Source organism: Ailuropoda melanoleuca, chromosome 4 (genome assembly GCF_002007445.2).
Source record: "Ailuropoda melanoleuca isolate Jingjing chromosome 4, ASM200744v2, whole genome shotgun sequence".
NCBI lineage: Eukaryota > Metazoa > Chordata > Mammalia > Carnivora > Ursidae > Ailuropoda > Ailuropoda melanoleuca.
Window position 1 is genome coordinate 60,821,711 of NC_048221.1, and position 19,856 is coordinate 60,841,566.

The 19,856-nt window shown below is 41.3% G+C and overlaps 1 protein-coding gene across 8 annotated transcripts in view; it reads left to right on the forward strand.

The window, feature by feature from the left end:
- ST6GAL2 (ST6 beta-galactoside alpha-2,6-sialyltransferase 2) overlaps positions 1–13,721 on the forward strand; it is a 76,444-nt gene extending 62,723 nt beyond the window's left edge. For 6 of the 8 annotated variants that reach the window (XM_034658918.1, XM_034658916.1, XM_034658917.1 and 3 more), the window contains one exon: positions 10,880–13,721. In XM_034658918.1, coding sequence (XP_034514809.1) covers positions 10,880–11,151 — 272 coding nt within the window. In that variant the 3' untranslated portion in view covers positions 11,152–13,721. The remainder of the gene's footprint in view (positions 1–10,879) is intronic. The other 2 variants (XM_034658921.1, XM_034658922.1) reach the window with 2 other exon arrangements.
- The last annotated feature ends 6,135 nt before the right edge of the window (positions 13,722–19,856 follow it).

Consider the following 19,856-nt stretch of genomic DNA (forward strand, 5'->3'; position numbering starts at 1 on the left):
GAGATTCTCTCCCTCCTTCTCCCTCCTCTGGTGTGCACACTCTGTCTCTCTCAAGCAAATAAATAAACCTTTAAAAAAAAAAAGCAACGACAACGCCGTTGTACCGAATGCGCGTGCCTCGGCATGGCACCGTGCAACAGGTGCACAATAAATGTTTGCTGAATGAGTGAAGGGATGAACAAATGAATGGGAAGTTGTGATTTATGCCGCCTTCTAGACTCTCACCTCTGATTCAGCTGGTCTCACATGTAGAAGGACGCCCACCCCCTCCCCTGTCACTATATGTGTGAGCTGTGTGCTGTGCTGAAGACCCTGGGCTCTACAGACACCAAAACCAAACATTGGTTTTCTACTAGTCAACTAAACACGTGATCTTGAGCGAGTTACTCCAAACCTCCAAGCCTCAGTTCTTTCAACGAGAAAACGAAGACCCCAGTAGTGCCTTTATGTTTAAATTATCAAGTGTGAATTATCACGTGCTTAGCACAATAGCTAATGTTCACTGTTCACTGCTACTGTGATGTTTCTCATCTAAAACTATGCTCGGTCAAGTAAGACCATATTCACAAATATAAAAATGCTATTCTTTCGTTAAGAAACATAATCAAAAAAATAGACTTGTTCTTTTTGATTTCATAGAGACCATATCAAATAGGAATCAAATAAGAATATCATAACTTATGTCTCTCTTTAGTTGTTGAGTATTTAGGTTGTTTCAGAGTATTTGATATTCTCAGACAATTATATTGATGAGTCATCATTATATCTATGTAAGAAAAATACTAGAGTTTATTCTGGATGTGACTACATAGACTTTTCTTCCTTTAAACCATTTCCTAAGATAGATTCCCAGGAGTATTAGTGTCGAGCAAAGGGTATATATGACATTTTGATGCCTATTGGTTAAGTGTTGACATACTGCTTTTTCTTTGACTTTCTAATCAGACCCATCTTTATCCTTACAGTTCACAGAAAGAGGCACACTAGTAGATACAGTGGAAATGTGGTACATGTACCATCCTCTTCTAGAGAAGCAGTAAGGGGATTCTTGCACCTGGTGGAGTGCACGTGCATTTTTTAAATTAAAAGTAACATGGATCAAGGTAATTTCGATGATCCATAAAGATTTGTTTCTTTGGAACGACTTTTTCATGTAATTATTGGTTTCTCACCCTTAGCCCACTGGGGAGCTATTCGTGCACATATGAGTAGCATTTCTCTCTTTCATCCCTAGTTGGATACTAGAGATTTATCTTGTTATTTCGTACTTGGAAGTCGTTTTGACTGTACCTTAGCCTGACTGAGGATAAGGACTAATTTACTTGGAATCCCACAGCTTCCATTTCGTTCTCATAAAGACAGATATTTTTATAGAAGGTCAGTGAACTCACCTGGGGTCATAAAGCATGGCTGGATTGGTGTGTCACTAACATACGGTAGGGCATCCAGCCAAGCCAGGAGGCACCAGCTTCACCATCCCTGTTTCACAGCCTGAGGACCAGCAGGCAGAGAGGCCTGGTAGCACAGGTCCCAACCAGCAGCACAGAGAGGAGACTCTCTGCTGAAATCTACAGTTGACCAATTGACATTATTTTCTATTGTAGAAACCGCCACTTTTTAAAAGGCAGCCACCACTGATTATAACTATTTCTGGAATTCGTAAATGCAGACACTATAATTTCAGGCCATTTAAATATGCACAAGAATAATAGGCTTAAAAACTAGTCACAACTTTTCCATTTTGTATTGCTTTGGGGGGTTCTAATTTTCCAATATATTGCCCAAACTCAGATGTTTAGCACAAAATAATCAGCCACTTAACATTCATATTTAGGATTGTGTAGGATATGTCACAGTTATACTGATTAGGAAAAACTTTTTGCATTTCCTTATGAATAGTGAACCCTGAATGTTATTACCATCAGATAATACAATATAAATCGGTGAAAAATTGGCCTTCAATTATTACCCTTGCATTTTATCTAATAAGGGGATGCTTCTTAAACTATTACTATATTACCTCAGTTTAAATCCGCAAACCACCTTTTAATTGCAAATATTTTCTGAAATTCTCCCTTGAAGAGTTGCTTTTGCTCTCAAGTAATCCTGAGTATAGTTCTCGTGACTTCCTGTTTCGTGATGAATTTATGGGGAAACCTGACAAAGCTGCTAGATTTCCATTAGACCGGCGTACTCCACACACTTAGGTTTTCTTCCACTCTACCACTCCTTCAGAAGTATGTCCTGCAGTGTTGTATTGGGCATTCTGAGAAATTCCTAATTTACCTTACATATGACTTACGTTCAAATGCTAACCGGACTGATGGAAGCCAGTGTTTTGTCTGTCACTGGCATTGTGCTGTTTATATCCATAGCTTCTGTGCCATATGCTGAAAGGATATATTCATTAAGGATAAAATTCTATCATTCTGAATGATTTTGGATGTTACTTTAAATATTTTGCCAGGTGAAAGCAAGATAATTTTAAGCACAATTAAAGTCAAGGCGATAAATGATTATACTATACTGGATCTGAAAACACATCAAACACAAAGCTAGATGTGCAAAGTAGAGTTTTATAGGGGAAGCCTCATTCACTCAGAATTTGTGATCCTCTGCACATGGGTTGCAGTTTGTTTTTTATGCTGATCTTGGAGCAAATAAATAAGTGTATATGCTACTAGATGCTGAGTCATGTAATGCGACATTTTATTAAGACCAGTTGAAATGCCTTTTAATTGGTCTGATAATTACATTGCATTATACATATTTAAAGACATGTAATTTGGCAAATGAATGCTTCTTGAGTCATAATTTTCCGGAAAACTGTGCACCTCTTTTTTTCTTTAAATGAATCCCTAGTACGGACTCATTTGTAAAAATTGGCCAAAGAAACTGAATGTTAATTGAATTACATTTAAAGATTTTAAAAAGCTGGTGACATGCCCATATGATGGGCTTAGAAAAATACATTAAAAAGTGTCTAAATACTAATTTGTCTATCTAAGAGTCTGGCTTCATTTTAAAAGCAGGAGATTTTTTTTTTATTGAGGCTTAATTGATGTACAACGTTATATTAGTTTCAGGGGTAGAGCATGATGATTTGATATTTGTGTCTATTGCAAAATAATCACCACAGTAAGTTTAGTTAACATCTGTCACCACGCCTGGTTTGCAGAATTGTCTTTCTTATGATGAGAACTTTTAGAAATTTGCTACTCTCCTAGTAACTTTCCAGTGTGTAATAGAGCGTTATTAACTATAGTCTTGATGCCGTATATCCTATGACATAATTATTGTATAACTGGAAGTTTGTACCGTTCAACCCCCTTCATGTGTTTTGCCCACCCTCCACCCCTCGCAGCCACCAGTCTCTTCTCTGTATCTATGAGGGTGTTTTCTGTTTCTTGTTTGTTTGGTTTTCTTTTATTCCACATATAAATGAGATCATGTGGCACTTGTCTTTCTCTGTCTGACTTATTTCACATAGCGTAATACCTTCGAGGTCTACTTTTCTTCACTTAGCAATGCCTTCAAGGACACTTCGGCTGTTTCCATATCTTGGCTATTGTAAATAATGCTGCAATGAACATAGGGGTGCAGATATTTTTCCAGGCGGTTTCATTTTCTTTGGGTAAATACTGAGAAATGGAATCGCTGGATCATAAGGTAATTCTGTTTTTAGGCTTTGTGAAGAACTTCCACACTGTTCTCCACAATGGCCGCACCAGTTTACACTCCCACCAGCAGAGCACGAGGGTTTCTTTTTCCCCACATCGGGTGTGATGTAATATCTCATTGTGATTTTGATTTGCATTTCCCTGGTGATGAGTGATGTCAAACATCCTTTCATGTACCTCTTGGCCCTCTTGTATGTTTTCTTTAGAAAAATGTCTTTTCAGTCTTCTGCCCATTTTTTATTTGGGTTTTTGGGGGTTTTCCCTATTAAGTTGTATGAGTTCTTTATATATTTTGGATATTAACTCCTTGTCAGGTATATGATTTACAAATATTTTTTCCTATTCAATAGGTTGTCTTTTCATTTTATTGATGGTTTCCTTTGCTTTGAAGAAGTTTTTTAAGTTTCATGTAGTCCTACTTATTTCTTTTTGGTTTTGGTGTCAAATCCAAAAAATCATTGCCAAGACCCATGTTAAGGAGCTCACACCTGTGTTTTCTTCTGGAGTTTTATGATTTCAGGTTTTACATTCAGGTCTTTAATCTATTTTGAGTTAATTTTTGTGTGTGATTTAAGATAGCACTCTGATTTCATCTTTTGCACGTGGTGGTCCAATTCTTGCAGTGCCGTTTATTGAAGAGACTGTCCTTCCTCCATCGTATGTTCTTGGCTCTTTTGTTGGAATGAGTTTGAGTTGACTTCTGGGCTCTCTGTTCTGCTCCATGGACCTACGTGTCTGTTTTTATGCCAGCACCATAATGTTTTGATTACTACTTTGTAACATAGTTTGAAATCAGGCAGGGTGTTCCTCCAGCTCTGTTCTTCCTTTTCAAAATTATTTTGGCTACTTGGGGTCTTTTGTGGTTCCATACAAATTTTTAGAATTGTTTGTTCTATTTCTGTGGGGAAAAATGCTATTGGGATTTGGATATGGACTGCATTGAATCTGTAGGTTGTTTTGGGTAATATGGATATTTTAATGATATTAGTTCTTCCAGTCCATAAGCATGGAATATCTTTCCATTCATTTGTGTCTTCTTCAGTTTCTTTCATCAGTATCTTACAGTTTTCAGTGTGCAGATCATTCACCTTCTTAAATTTATTCCTAGGTATTTTATTATTTATAATGCAATTGTAAATAGGATTATTATCTTAATTTTTCTTTCTGATAGCTTGTTATTAGTGTAGAGAGACAAAACAAATTTTTTGTATATTGATTTTTTATCCTGCAACTTTACTGAATTCATTTATTAGTTCTAACAGGTTTTGATACAGTCTTCGGAGTTTTTATATCTAGTATCATGTCATCTGCAAACAGTGACAGTTTCACTTCTTCCTTTCCAATCTGAATGCCTTTTATTTCTCTTTCTTCCCTAATTATTCTGGCTAAGACTTCATACTATGTTGGATAAAAGTGGCAAAAGTGGATATCTTTGTCCTGTTCCTGATCTCAGAGGGAAAACTTTCAGTTTTTCATCATTGGGTGCGATGTACCTGTGGGCCAGCCACGTGTGGCCTTTCTTATGTTGACGTACATTTCCTCTATACCCATTGTGTTGAGAACTTTTATCATAAATGGATGTGGAATTTTGTCAAATGCTTTCCTGCATTTACTGTGATGATCATATGATTTTTATCCTGCATTTCATTGAAGTGGCCTAGCACATTGATTGATTTATTGGTGCCAAATCACCCTTAAATCCCTGGAACAAATCCCACTTGATTGTGGTGTGTGATCCTTTTAACGTCTTGCTGAATTTGGTTTGCTGATTTTTTTTTGTTGAGCATGTTTGTACTTCTGTTCATCAGGGATATTGGCCTGTGACTTTCTTTTATTGCGATGTCTTTGTCTAGTTTGGGTATCAGGGTAATGCTGGCCTCGTAAAATGAATTTGGAAGTGTGCCCATCTCCTCTATGTTTTAGAAGAGTTTGAGAAGGATTGGGATTAATTCCTCGTTGAATGCTGGGTGAAAGCAGTAAAATTTTATTAGCGATGAAAGCAGTTACTTTTTGGTAGTCCATGAAACTGCTTAGCATGGAAGTTTAAGTGATTTTTTTAGAAATTCTTTACCGAACAGCATAGTATTAAATTATGTGTATTCTTTTAGATTTTTAGGTAATCCTGAGCAGTCCTAAGAGAGGAAATGAAAAAAAGAATAAAAACATTTTTAGCAAAACCAGATGTGAATCCCCCATATTGGTTTGGCATGGAGAATTGGTTATGAAGTAACATGATACTTTGAATTTATCCATATATGGCATCTTTGCAGAAAAGATTTAACCTGGCGGCTTGACTACTGATCTTTAGGAAGGCATACTTACAAAGTTGTCCCTTGGCTGGCATCTGGGATCTTTGATTTGGGAAGGTTCCCAACCCCATAACTGATTAAGGGTAGTTCACCGTGCCTGGACTATTTATGTAAGGTATGGTTTATGATGAACACCTGCTTTCATTCTGGAAGTCTGGAATTTTTGTATGTGCCAGGCAGAGACTGCCTAAACAACCAGTTTCCAGTAAAAACCTTGAGCACCGAGTCTCTCAAAAGCTTCCCTGATTGGCAGCATTTAAATGTGTTGCTAGGGGTATTAAGCAAATCCTGTGTGACTCCACTGGGAGTAGAAACTTGGCCTTAGTTTCCTCTGAACTGTATCTGATTTTGCCTTGTATCCTTTTGCTTTAAAAATCATAGCTGAGTATCACTAAATATTAGGTACTGTGGGTCCTCCTAGTGAATCATCAAACTGGGGGGTGGGTTGGGACTCTCAACATGGTACTCTATTGGTAGTAATTCAGAGGACATCTGAGACCATGCGTTGTTGATATTTACATCATTTGTGGATAATAGAGCTCAGCAACACAACACTTACAGAAGCAATGCTGATGGAAGGACTCAAACATTTTTTTCCCGGTGTATTCTGTAAAACGCTTTCTTCAGGTCATCCAAAGACTTGTAGAAGGATCGGGTTCACTACTTCTTTTTAAATTTAAGGGTTAGTTTTTTAATTTACTTTCTTTCTTTCCTTAAAGAAACTTTCCCTTAATCCCCAATGATTAGCACTGTGCCCAGTTTAATAAGTGTTGAATTTAATTGAAGAGGCCTCCAGCAGGACATGAAGGCTTTGATCTTTCCCAGCCCTGCCCCAACCCTGCCTCCCTGCAGTGTCTACACCCACACGCCCTGTTCCCTAACACACACCCTGTGAACTATGCCAGCGCTGTTATAGAACTCCAAATATTGATGTCTACCTAGTTCCTTTTTGCAAAACAAGAAGAAATTTCATCTTTAGGATTTTGTGTGTGGCTGAGTACTATTAACTCTTAGGATAGCTGATGTATAGATTTGACTGTATTTAGTAATAGTGATTTTCAGTATTTATTATATGACAGAGTATGAATCTAAACTCAAAATGATGTGTAATAACAGCCTTAGTAAATTGAAAAGCAGAATACGCATATGCCAAATGAATTGACCATGCTGTCTGAAAAAAGTTCAAAATAAGAAAATTATTCTCCAGCTTTGGTTCCATCAATCTTGTCCACCTTTCACAGGTACCCGACAAATTGTAAATTCGTTTTTCCTTCCCTTTGAAAGGGTTGCCTACCAATTGTGATATCAGCACTACAGCGGGCTGCCATTTGGACAGTTAGAGCCGATTCTGCTAGGAAGTTTTAGGATGCTCTAGGCTCATGGTTACCTAAGCCACAAGTGCATTTGTCTGCACAGTGGGATGGAAAACTGCTGTTGTAAGTCTGTATCAGATAGGGAAAGATCAGGAGGAATTGTGCAGATAACTCAAGGCAAGAACCCACACTTTCTTAACCTCTATTGGCCTCCTTTTGGACTATTATGGACTAACTCTCAAGTTTCTGCATTTCTGAAGCCCTAGAAGTTATCTTAAAATACAAGGTATTTATATATGAGAATGCTAAAATGTACCTATTTACTTGCAGTGAAACTGTAACTTCTTGCCTAGTCTTCTGACAAAATCTATATTGTATATCTAGCAAATGTATGGGCGCCTGGGTGGCTCAGTCGGTTAAGCATCTGCCTTCAGCTTAGATCATGATCCTGGAGTTCTGGGATTGAGAGCCAAGTCGGGCTCCCTGCTCGGCAGGGAGTCTGCTTCTCCCTCTGCCCCTGACCCCACTTGTGCTTGCTTGCGCTTTCTCTCTCTCTCTTTCTCTCTCTCTTTCAAATTAACAAAATCTTTAAAAAATAAAATAAAATAATAAAATAAAATATAAAATAAAATAAAATAAAATAAAATGTAATAATTAACCAGCAGCAAGAGTGAAAATTTTCTCTGGGAAACTTTCTAGAAATAAAAAAATCAGATTCAAACATCTTAAAAGATGTCCTTTTCTTTTCTTTCTCTCTCTGTCTCTCTTTTTCTTTCTTCAGAGAGCACAAGCGGGGAGGAGCAGAAGGAAAGGGAGAGAGAGAGAATCTCTTAAGCAGGCTCCATGCCTAGCACAGAGCCCGATGCAGAGCTTGATCTCATGATCCTGAGATCATGATCTGAGCCAAAATCAAGAGTTGGGACGCTAACCAGCTGAGCCACCCGGGCGCCCCTTAGTAGATGCTTTTTGAGACTAAGACAGTATCAAGGACGAGAGAAACTACCGAAGGATCTTCTCACTTGGGTGTGGGTGGCAGCTCAGCTCTAGATTTAATCTAGCATGTAGAATGTCTAGCTACTTAGGAGATAACATGGGAATCCTTGCACAGGTTTTTTCAAAGAATATGTGTGTTAGACCAGCATGGTCCTCAAAGATCATCCTCACAGTATGGGAAGTGGACCAGCTTTGGTCCAAAAACATTAGCCATTGTTCTACAAGTGGGTCATTGGAGAAATTGAAAGTATTTACAACTTCTGTAGTAACTTGACAGAGCACGGTATCCAAATACGTGATAATTTTTCTAGTAAATCATTGTAGTGTATTTTACAGAAGTAATGGTCTGTGATAGATCGGACTTTTCTTTTTCCCCAATGGCCCTTCACCACAAAGAGCTTGGGAACATTTGTTAAAAATGCAGGTTCCTGGACCCCACCATAAACCAACGGAACCCAAATCTCTGGAAATGGGGACAAGTTCCAGGAATGGACATGTAGCAAGCTTCCCTGGTCATTCTTTCTCATGCCAAAGTTTGAGAATTGCTTTAGGAGGAGGGCCAGTAATGTGGCTAATACATTTCTTAAGTATAAGGTTACCTTTTGAAAGCCATCCACTCTAAGGACCAGAGCTGCAAAGATGATAGCTTGTCCACATTTGACTTCAGCCCTCAGGGAGGAGGTTGTGTCATTGGCTCACAACACACCCCAGCCAACAGAGACCTGTCGTTTCTAGGTACAGTTCTATCGCTAGATTTGAGATCCCTTTGTACAAGACATTCTCAAAGCCTCTTCATTGTAGGAAAGTTGTTGTATTAATTGTATTAATGGAAAGCATCTAGGTACGCGAGTGATGTCTAGGATCCTTTGATGTGGTTCCTTCCACACACCGGATATAGCCACACGCCATGCCCAGGGGAGGGAAAGCAGCCAGCCCCAAGGCGATGTGGTGCAAGAACGTGTCCCATAGCTCCTGATTAGAAAACACTGAAGCCCTCCTCAGCTCCACCGACGGGCCCCGGGACACTCATCGGGAAAGAGCATACACGTCAGAGGGGTTCTTGTTTGTTGCAGGTGTAGAGTAGCCGAGATCAAAGAGGGAATTTCATGCTCCCTGGGCACACAGCTTTCTCATTCGCCATGTCAATCAATAGAAGATTTTATGAGGAGGAGGGAAAAAATATTCCTAGAGCAGTAAGTGCTCCTCAGAAGGAGAGAGACGTCTTTAACACCTGTGCTGCACGTTCAGGGGCTGACAGCCACTCTGCTCGGCGACTTAGGACAGAGATGCTGTTCCTTGGCTCCCCCTGAATCACTGTCACCTTCGGCCATCCCAAGGAAGGGGCCCAACCCGGCAGTAGGTCAGCCAATGAAGAGGAGGAGGAAATGGTTGTGGGAGGAAAAGGAAAGGTACAGACCAGTAACTTGAAGTTTTGACAGAGCTCTTGAGGACAGTTTTGCTTCTTAGAATTTGAACTGAAGCACCTCCTCTCTCTGTTAGGAGTGTGTTTTATTCTCAACCACAATACTGTGTCATGGCTCTCAAGTCACACCTTTAAAGGCTTCTAAACAGGATGCCATTGTCACCTGTGGACCAGCATCCCTTCTGCTTCTCTCCCCCTCCTGTGTGCCAGGCGGGCTGGGAGGTTCGGGCTCCCCTCCTTGAGCAACTCCCCTGGACCCCCAGGCAAAATTCGGCCCCTTCTCTCTTCTCTCCCAGTGGCCCTTACGCATGACTTTTTCTGCTTGTGAAGATTTTCATGGTTGATTAATTAGAAATATGATTGTCCTCTGCAGATAAATGTTGCCATTTAGCAGGAACTAACTGTTGTGACTGTTTTTTCATAAGAAAGTATCACTTTTTCATAAAAGGGATAAGCATGTATGTGTTTTAAAGTTTAAAGGATATTAAGAAAGATGTTGGTGGTGCTGGGGAAAAAGAAAGCCGTTTAGCCCTTCTAGACCCAGAAGTAGATTTGCTCAGTGAGGATAAGGTTTGATGGCTTTCTATTTGAAACATTAAAAAAGAAAGAAAGAAAGAAATTAAAGCAACTTTAATACAGTTCCAGGGAGATAAATAATTTTGATAATATGAATCTTAAACTCTGTGTCCCCATTCCATCTCTTTCCATTCAAACAACTATCTTATCACCAGTTATAATCAAGCAACTATGTTATAGTCAGTTTTTTCTAACCTGTTTCTTTGGAAACTATTCTTGCAAATGAGAACAGGGCCTGCGCGTGGACTGTGACGCAGGATACTCTAATTTGGGGAATGCAAATCTGTCACTCACTAGACTGTCCTCTTGCTAAGTTCAGTACATTGCCTCCTTCTCTCTGGCTGCCCCCCCCCCATAATAACCAGATGCGTGAATGTGTAAGTGTCACATCTCAGTAGGCGCCTGCACCCCATGAACCGCACACAGGCCACTTGCTGGAGGTGCTAAGGCTGCAGATGTGTAAGTAACAAGAACAGAGTGCGGAGCAAGTGTGCGTTGCTACAGTCACTCCCACCACCGCACTCCCAAACACCCTCCCTCCCGCTTGGAGTTGTTCAGTGGCTTCTACTTTTCTTTCCTCGGCAGGAATCCTCATCATGATGTCCATGTGCAGCGAAGTGCACGTGTATGAGTACATCCCGTCCATCCGGCAGACGGAGCTGTGCCACTACCACGAGCTGTACTACGACGCGGCGTGCACGCTCGGCGCCTACCACCCGCTGCTCTACGAGAAGCTGCTCGTGCAGCGGCTGAACACCGGCGCCCAGGGCGACCTGCACCGCAAGGGGAAGGTGGTCCTGCCCGGGCTCCGGGCCGTGCGCTGCCCCGCGCCCAACCCCGCCGGTCCGCCCTCTTGAAGAGGGGCTCTTGAGAATCGATGTGCAATAAGGTACTACTGTCTACTCTGAGTCACAGGAGAATACTTGAAGAGATATTTTAGGCAATGTAGTTTCCAGTCTGTAGACTGGAACTTAGCAGTGGCCACGAGCATTCTTCATTTTCTAAGCCATTGAGTATTTATTACTGCTTTGAATACAGAAATGGAATTTAAAAGGAAAAAATGCTCAAGAAAGATGCAAAAAAAAAAAAAAAAAAAAAAAGAAAACGAATGACAAATGGGTTTTATACCTCCAGAAATCTTCATCTTTTCTCATGCCATGGGCGCCCCTTATGAGGGCTGGTTTCACTGATGTACCTGATATGAAATGGTTTATCACCCATGTTGAGCTACCGTATCTGAGCACCGAATGGGTCACTCGTACATTCATTCATTATTAAAGATCCTAGTGTGTGTGACAAGCATGTGAATTACCACTCAGATGTGTTTGTTTTAACATCTGAATCCCTCATTTATGTTGAGAGATGCACATGTTTGCAAACTGTTGCCTTCCCTGCTCTGGTCCCCATTGCCCACGGAAGCTTTTCTCTTTGTGTACCAGGACAGATTTCTAAAACCAGAAAGCATCCCTCTCGAGCAGTCCAAGAAAAAGCCAACCCTGGGATGGCACTACGGAGGGGACACTTTTGTTTTCCTGCAGTATTTTCTTACTCGGGCAAGTAAATACAGAATCACTCGGCTGCATGGTGGCCCGGGGCCAGCATGTTCCCAGCTCCAGCTTTCCTGCATTGTACCCCTCAGCTGCCAGTCATCCCCACAGCCCTTACACAGTTACACCCACGGACACTTGCGACCCCCTCCCCCAGGCGGGAGGGCTCCTTCCAGTCTAGAAGGAGGGAACTCGGAGCCTTCACTCAGCACTTCTGGGGATGCACACCCATCTCTTTCGTGGAGATTTCTTTCAGGTAAATATCAGCTGCTGGAAGCCCAGCAACGGTGTACTAGATTTTCACTCTGCAGACAGATACTGAGGAACCCTGTCCCTGTTTTCACAGATATATTTTATGTCAGCAACATATAAGCCATATAATTAAATAAAATTGTGTGAAAGCGTTGCTCTTTAACAACAGGGAAAATACCTGCATGCTTGAGAGGTAAAGGCAGCTAGAGGGGAGGAAGTTGTCATCCCAATACGTTAGCTATATTCAGATCAGTTTTGTTTGGTTTTTAATCTTAACTTTCATCACTGATACATTGAAAAACAATTTTTTTGCTATGAATGTAGTGAAACAGAAACATTAAACATGCTATCTTTCTATGTAACCAAAACATAGCAGTACAGGTAAGACTTTTTAAATCAAATATGTTCTCCCTTGCAAGTGCATGAATGTCAGCAGAGTTTAGTGGGAAAGTTTTTTTGTTCCAGGATTGGTTTTTTCCTGAGTGCTCTCAAAACTACTTTCTTGAGCAAGAATGGTTCACAGAAATTGACAGCTTCTGTTTGGTGAGTGTAACTTCCCAGAAATCAGGTTGGGTAACAGGCATCTCCTACGGCTTATTATAATAGTGAAGTATAGGAGTAATAGAAAAGTTTCAATCATGACAGCATCCACTAGAAGCCCATTTTGAGAGCTTTCTTTCCAGATCTATGAGAAGAAATCAATAATTTTTTTCCTACACATTAGCTTATGTGTGGACTGACACAGTCAAGCCACTTTTCTCTCTGGTTTCCTGAAAGAGTTTAGTCTTGTCCCCACGTTGTAGTGAATAAGGAGTTCAATTGTGAGGTAGCTAAGAGCCTGGTGAGCAGTCCTTCCATGGCCTTGCTTCTATATGAACCTTCTAGCTCTGCCTTCAAATGTCCATGACACTGAAGTTCTTTTGATAGTCTTCTTGGTGGATTTCCTTTGGACCTTATTACCCAGGACAGCCCCCTTTGGTGACATAAGAGCTTGGTTAGAGGAAAATTCATTGGGGGTCAATATAAATATTCAAGTTCAAAAGCCCCAGAAAACACTTCAAAGATTTTTAAATAGCATTTTGTTGTAACACATGTACTTTTAAAAAGTCCTTTCAGTCTCACTGACGTTACAAGAAAGACTGAAGAGCATAAAGGAAATCTAATTAAAATTTTTGAATTTATTATGGCCTTAAAGACTCTTGGGAATCAGGGTCTGTTAAATATTCAGAAAATGTGGTACACATATTAATATAGCATGGCTGGGCATCCTTCTATTTGAAAGTTTAAATTGTTTAGCCTCCCAAAAATATCAGGCAGTTATAGTTAACATGATGACTGCGTCTGGTATTAGCGGAATCGGTCCTAAGTGGCAGTGTTTGGCCAGGCATTGATTAAGTCCTTCTAGGCTACATTTACAGAACTGCAGTAAGCCCGCAGCTCTTCCCTGGAGTAGTTAACCATAAATGCTGTCCTAGTGCATTTCTCCCAGGCTCTGCCCCTCCCAAATGCTCCATCCACTTCTGGAAGGGATGCTGATACAGTCTTTAAGGTGCAACCGAAGCCATTAGGTGTCCCAAGATAATATCACCCCATTTTTGTGGTGGTTGTTGTTATCACAAAGAAACGAGGGTTGACCAAGAATGAGAACTCGCCTTTATCTAGGTTCTCCCTGACTAGTTTCCCCAGTCCCTCTACCACGTATGAGGGTGGGGTTTAACAGGTGTCCGATGCTCTCTGTCTGCAGGGAATACCAGTGCCGGCCCTGTGTACCTGACCTTCCCCACTAAGGCCTTGCAGGGCTGCTTTGATCAAGAACTTTGTGCATAGGCCAAGCTGTGGTCAGTTAGAAGTCAAATACGTGCATCATGCAACATCAAGGGCATGTATTAAGCCACGTGAGGGACTTTTGCACACATTTCAGTGACTGGGTCTTTGCTTTCTGCCTGGATGCCGAGCTCTGGGAGCCCTGCGTCAGTCACAGCCCTTCGAGTGTCTTGTGCCCTCAGTCTCTGAGCCAGACATTTAATCAATCCTGAAGTCACCAGTAATCATCTGTCATTGTAGCCGTAGCATCTGGACAAAGCGATGCTGAAATAATCGTTAGCATTTTCAAAACTGGGAAATAAAAGTAACTCTTGAAAGCTACCACGGGGGTGCTCCGTGACGTGTTTATGAGCCAGTTCATTCTGGTGGAACAGATTAATACCTTATGTTGCTGGCTGACCCTTCTGGGCAGGAACATTTGCAGCCACTGAATTAATTAGGTCCTGTTTGGCTGCATTAAGTGGGATCAGTCCCACGTGAGTAATGACATATGATGGAAGTATTTTCTGTGCACAGATGACATGATGAAAGTTCTCTCTCTGGCCTCTCACACAGCATGTGTTTGAGGCTGGTGGGCAAAGTGACCTGGTCCCATTTCTGCTTAGCTGCGGGAAGAGACGGGGCCGGGGGCGGGGCGGGGGGGGGATTATGGAGAATTCCGTGACAGGCCAAACAGTCTCTATATTCTCATAGTGTCTGCTTAGGCTCCCACTTTCTGAGAGCTTAGAGCTTTTGCTCAGTTGCTACAGCCCATGAGGTCAGCTGTGTCTAGAAATTAATTGCTTAGGTAAAATATGTCTGAGTTCAAACTTGTTTCTTTATACTCTGGACATTTCCATTGTGAGAATATTCTGCATGTTCTTGTCACTTGGGCATCATTTACACAATTGGTAAATGAAAGGTATCTCTCTGTGAATTCAAGGATAAAATGTCAGTTCTGATTCTTGTTTTATTAGATGAATGAAGCCTTTTAGTAAGAAATAATAATCCAGCATATTCCTCTACAAGCTTGGAACGATAGAGTTTAAACAATTAAAGACATTGCTATAGTTCTTACTTTTGTTATAAAAGTGTGCATGTAGATATAGTTATATAATTGTATATATACGTATCTACACACATGGTTGGTTTTATATTGTCTTTTTTCATCAAACTTTATTCCTGAAACCCTTACAATGAATTTTATTTTAATTATGCAAATGCCAAATTTTAATAGAAGAAAGCAAATGTTATATGCCCTTCTATTAAAAAAAATTCTGTCTTCCCACACACTGATATTGTACACACCCTGGGCATGTTTAAAAGTATGGCAGAAATATTAAAAGGCACTATGTGGGTAGAACCATTACTGAACGTTGTAGCCTCGTCGGATGCCTAATGGGACGCTGAACTTTGATAAGAAGGTTACTTATTATAGCTCATGGCTTTTACGAGGTTAGCAGGGAAAAAAACTGAATATTGGTTCTGTGGAAAACAGTCTTCTTACCAGGTAGGTTTCAAACAAATTAACTGTGCTGGTAATGCTAAAAACCTAACATTTGTGACACCACACAGCCTGTTTTACGCTACTTAAATACTTAGGAAGTTTTCCCGGTGGGAACCAGTGAACTTTTTTAACAGCTTTGGGAATTTTTTTGTATGATAATTTTTAAACTGAAATGTGTACGCTTCAAATTACTTAAGGCCTGAGGTTTTTCCAGGAGTCACATTTTAAAAAGTGTTTGTATACATTTTAACACCTTTGATATTTTCTATTTTGGTTTTGTATATTTTTATGTATACACAGTGTACAGACTTTTCTCTTGTAAATAAAACATGTTTTCATTTGTCTAGAAGTTTCTCTTTTCATCTGTAAAAGTTGCAGCTACAAATGAGCAAGCGGCAGAAAAACGAGCCGTCCCTAGGGGAACAGGGCACAAAGCTGAAAGCTAATTAGAAAATTGTAAACGAGGAGCAGCAGCAGGCCCTGGAACTGTGAGTATGGGCACGGCCTGGGCCTGAGACCACAGGCAGGCTCGGTCTTCTCCCCCCGAGGGCTAATTGACAAATACGAAGACCCTCAGTGGCAAAAACAAGCAGGAAAGGCATATTTAGGCTACCATATCCCGATGTTGAGTTAGTAGCCCAGCATTCTGGTTAATTTATCGCCTTGGGAGACTCATCCCCAGCTTGACAGGGCTTCGGGTCTTAGAAAATACGCGTGAGCTGTTAAAGGAAGGCCCAGGGACGGTGAAATGACCTTAACCTGCTACAAGGTCAGATTAGCCGTGGGATCCTTATGCTGGCCGCGTGAAGGGAAAATCGGTTCGTTAGGCTCCTGGAAAGAAGCTCCCGGCCCTTTGTGCCTTCTGGGTACAATGCAAAGGAAGCCTTGAAGGGAGGTGCTGGGGTGTTTGATGTGAGGACAGATGCGAGCAGCTGGGGAATTGGGGAGACATAAATCACCGCCGACAGCTGTGCTGCATCCAGAGGGCTCCCACCACCTTTGTGTTCCTGTCATTTTTCTTTCCCCACAAGATGACTGCCTGCTTCCAGATAATTAAAACGCAGGCCTGGCTCCGAGGGCCCTGATTAGAAGGATGTTCCCCCCACACTCAGCAGCCGGGGAGGAGCTGGCCTCACCTCAGAGATGCCTCCCCGGGGGACTGGCTGGCGGCCTCTCGTGTCTGGATGCTCCTGGGAGGACTGAGGGGGGAAGACCAGGAATTACTTCAGGTAAAGGGCACGGAGATGAAGGAGGAACAGGGGGAGGAGATGGGGATGAAAAGCAGGGAAGGGTAAAGGGAGAGGGAGGGAAATCTAAGTGCCAGGGACCTTCAACACTATTTTCACAGTAAAGGTGCCCATTCAGAAGCAAAACTGCCTCCTGGCTAAAAGCTCAAAGGGTTAAGGGAGCTCTACAACTGAAATGTGTTCAAGAAACCCTGGAGCACAGAATCTTGCTGGACAAAAGACCTTCCTGCACTCAACTTCTGCCTGCCCCTCCGGGAGCAGGGATTGATAAACTGCGGTCCGCAGCCTATTTTTGTAAATAAAGTTTTATTGGCACACAGCCGTGCTCACTTGTTTATGTCTCGTCTATGCTGCCCCATATAAAGAGACCTTGCAGTCTGCCTGCTAAGCCTAAAACATGAATTATCTGGCCCTTTACAGAAAAGGTTTGCCCACCTCTCATAAATACAGTGGTCCCCAGCCTCATCCGTGGTTTTGCTTTCCGTGGTTCAGTTACCCAAGGTCAGCCACTGCCCTGAACCAGATGATCCTTCTTCTGACCTATCACCAGGAGGTCAATAGTAGTGTAACGCTATGTCACAGCACCTACATCCTTCACCTCACTTCACCTCGTCACGTAGGCGTTTCATCATCTCACATCATCACAAGAGGAAGGGTGAGTACAGCACAATCATATACTTAGACCACATTCATATAACTTGTATTGCTGCATATTGTTATAATCGTTCAATTTTATTATTTATTATTGTTAATCTCTTACTCTCCCTAATTTATAAGCTAAATATCATAGGTATGTATAGGTATGTACAAAAATATAGTGTATATAGGGTTGAGTACTACCTTTGGTTCCAGGCATCCACTGGGGTCTTGGAATATCTCCCCTAGGGATCAGGGAACCACTGTACAATTTACCAAGAACTATTTAAGCAAACCTTGTGGTAGCTGGTGGCATTTAGGCCTCACAAAATCACCTTCTAATGTAGATATTTTATTAGCCCCAGAAAGTTGAGACTCAGGTTGACTCATCGGCCTAGAATCACACAGCCAGGAAATGACAGAGGCTGGCTTGCAATCCTTGTCTGACTTTGGAGCCCATACTTGGAACCATTATGGGAGGCTTTTTAAAGCAGTCTGTAGTGTCTAGAAATACTGCTTTAATACTCAAGTATCCCATACCACAATTCTGCAAGGGCTCAGCTTTGGAGGACAGTTATATTTTGAATATTTTGAGAAACCGTGCTATGAAAATTATGGAGATTAACAGAGGATCCAGACTTTTCAAGTTCTCTAAATTCCCAGAACACTAAAATGCATCTGAACTGCATGTGTCAGTCAAGTACAACTTTTATTTTGTTATTAGAAGCCAGTCTCTATGTGTGTCCCACCCAGTGAGTAGAGGGCCTCTTATGTGGTGTAGAGAAAGCAGGCCTAGAGGACTGGCATTTCATGGACTATTCCCGGCCACTGTCCTAACTAAATTACATCATGCCGGAGAACCAAACAGTATTTAACCTGAAAAATGAGATGCCAGCTGAGAAGCTGATCACAAAAGGAAAAGGAAAAGAAAAATCAATGACTTTGAAAAATACTTTCCTGTCATTGCTGACTTCTGATCCTCACAAGGGGGCAGAAAAAAGAGGATTAGAACAACAGCATGTCCCTCAGCTATCTTAAAAACGATGCTGGCCTGAAGCCATTGGGAAGGGCACTTTTGACCCGAGCTCCTTCTCATTTATGAAGCCTGTTTGAGTCAGCCCTGTACAGAGCACTTAGGGGGAGACACGCAGACACCTTGGCAGCCATGTTGGGCGGCAGTAAAGAAGAATTAGCAGCCATGATACTGAGGCTGCCTCACCAGAGGGACTCTGAGAGGTGGACTCAGCAGGGGGTCTGCTTCTCCCTCTCCCTCTGCCTGCTGCTCCCCCTGCTTGTACTCTCTCTCTGTCAAATAAAGAAATAAATTTTTTTTAAAGTACAAAATAAAAGGTGCTCTACTATCATCTTTAGGATTTTCTTCTGAGCTACTGATGCATTCTGCAATTTTAATATCCACAAGGAGACAAGAACAAATTCTTAGGATTACTGACTGGCAAATAGTGATTGCAAACTGTGTTTCAACTTCTGGGATGTTAAAATATGAGGGGAAAAAAATCTTGGTGTTATGAAAAATGGTATTTCTAATCTACCCTGGATTTAATCCCATTCCTTCCCCAAGGCTGTGTTTAAATTCTGGACTGCAGAAGAACACTTCTGATATGTCCATGTAAGGCCATCCAGAAATGCACTCCCTCCATAAAAGCAACAAGAACACTGGAAGAAATTGTTGGAATCAAATTTTTCAGAAATTAGGACATTAACCTTAGTTAATGGCTTACAACAATCCAAGGAGTGTTTATTCAAGAAGAATGTCTAAATCTCAATAAGAACAGTGAGCTTTGTGGCATTTGTAACTTGCCCTATTCTCTTCTCTTTCTTTCCAGCTCCCTGAGAGTCTTGAACGACAGCCTCAAAACTATGGTAGCTGTGAAAACCAGAATGCTAGCAGCCACTGGAGGGTCAGAACTGCTTTTGAGCTTCCCAAAAGCCCTAGAAAACCATCACTATTTGACCTTTCTTGCAAATCACTGCAAAACACCTTTCTCAGAGACTGTAGTTCTTTTACCTGACTCAGAGCCACCCGGGGCTAACAGCCCTATCACTAGAGTGTTTGTTGAAAACAACCAGAAGCAATTCTTTAACATCACAGCTATCTGAGATAGTGATACCAGTTGGGACTAACAAGAGGCTGAACAACATCTTATAATAAATAACTAGGTTGAGTTGTCTGTAGCAGGCTTTGAAAAAGTTCTGACATCTTCCTGTGAATCTGGAAGACTATGCACATTTGCAGGGATGTGTGCATGCCCAGAAAAATCCCAAGATTCAAGTGTTGAAGACATGCTTCAGTACACACATAGACCCTTTGGCAAAGGCAAATTACCTTGGTTCAAGGTATTGAAGAAAATCAATGTCCAATCACTAGCTGAATACTAAAACTGAGCAGAAACCTCAATGGTTGCATACAACAAGGAATACAGAATTTACATAATTAGTCCAGAGAAGTCACTAAACAAACAGCAAAAATAAATAACCATGGAGAAGGGAGGAGAATCTGATTTCCAGAATTGCCATATTATGTAATTCAAAACGTCCAGTTTTTAACAAAA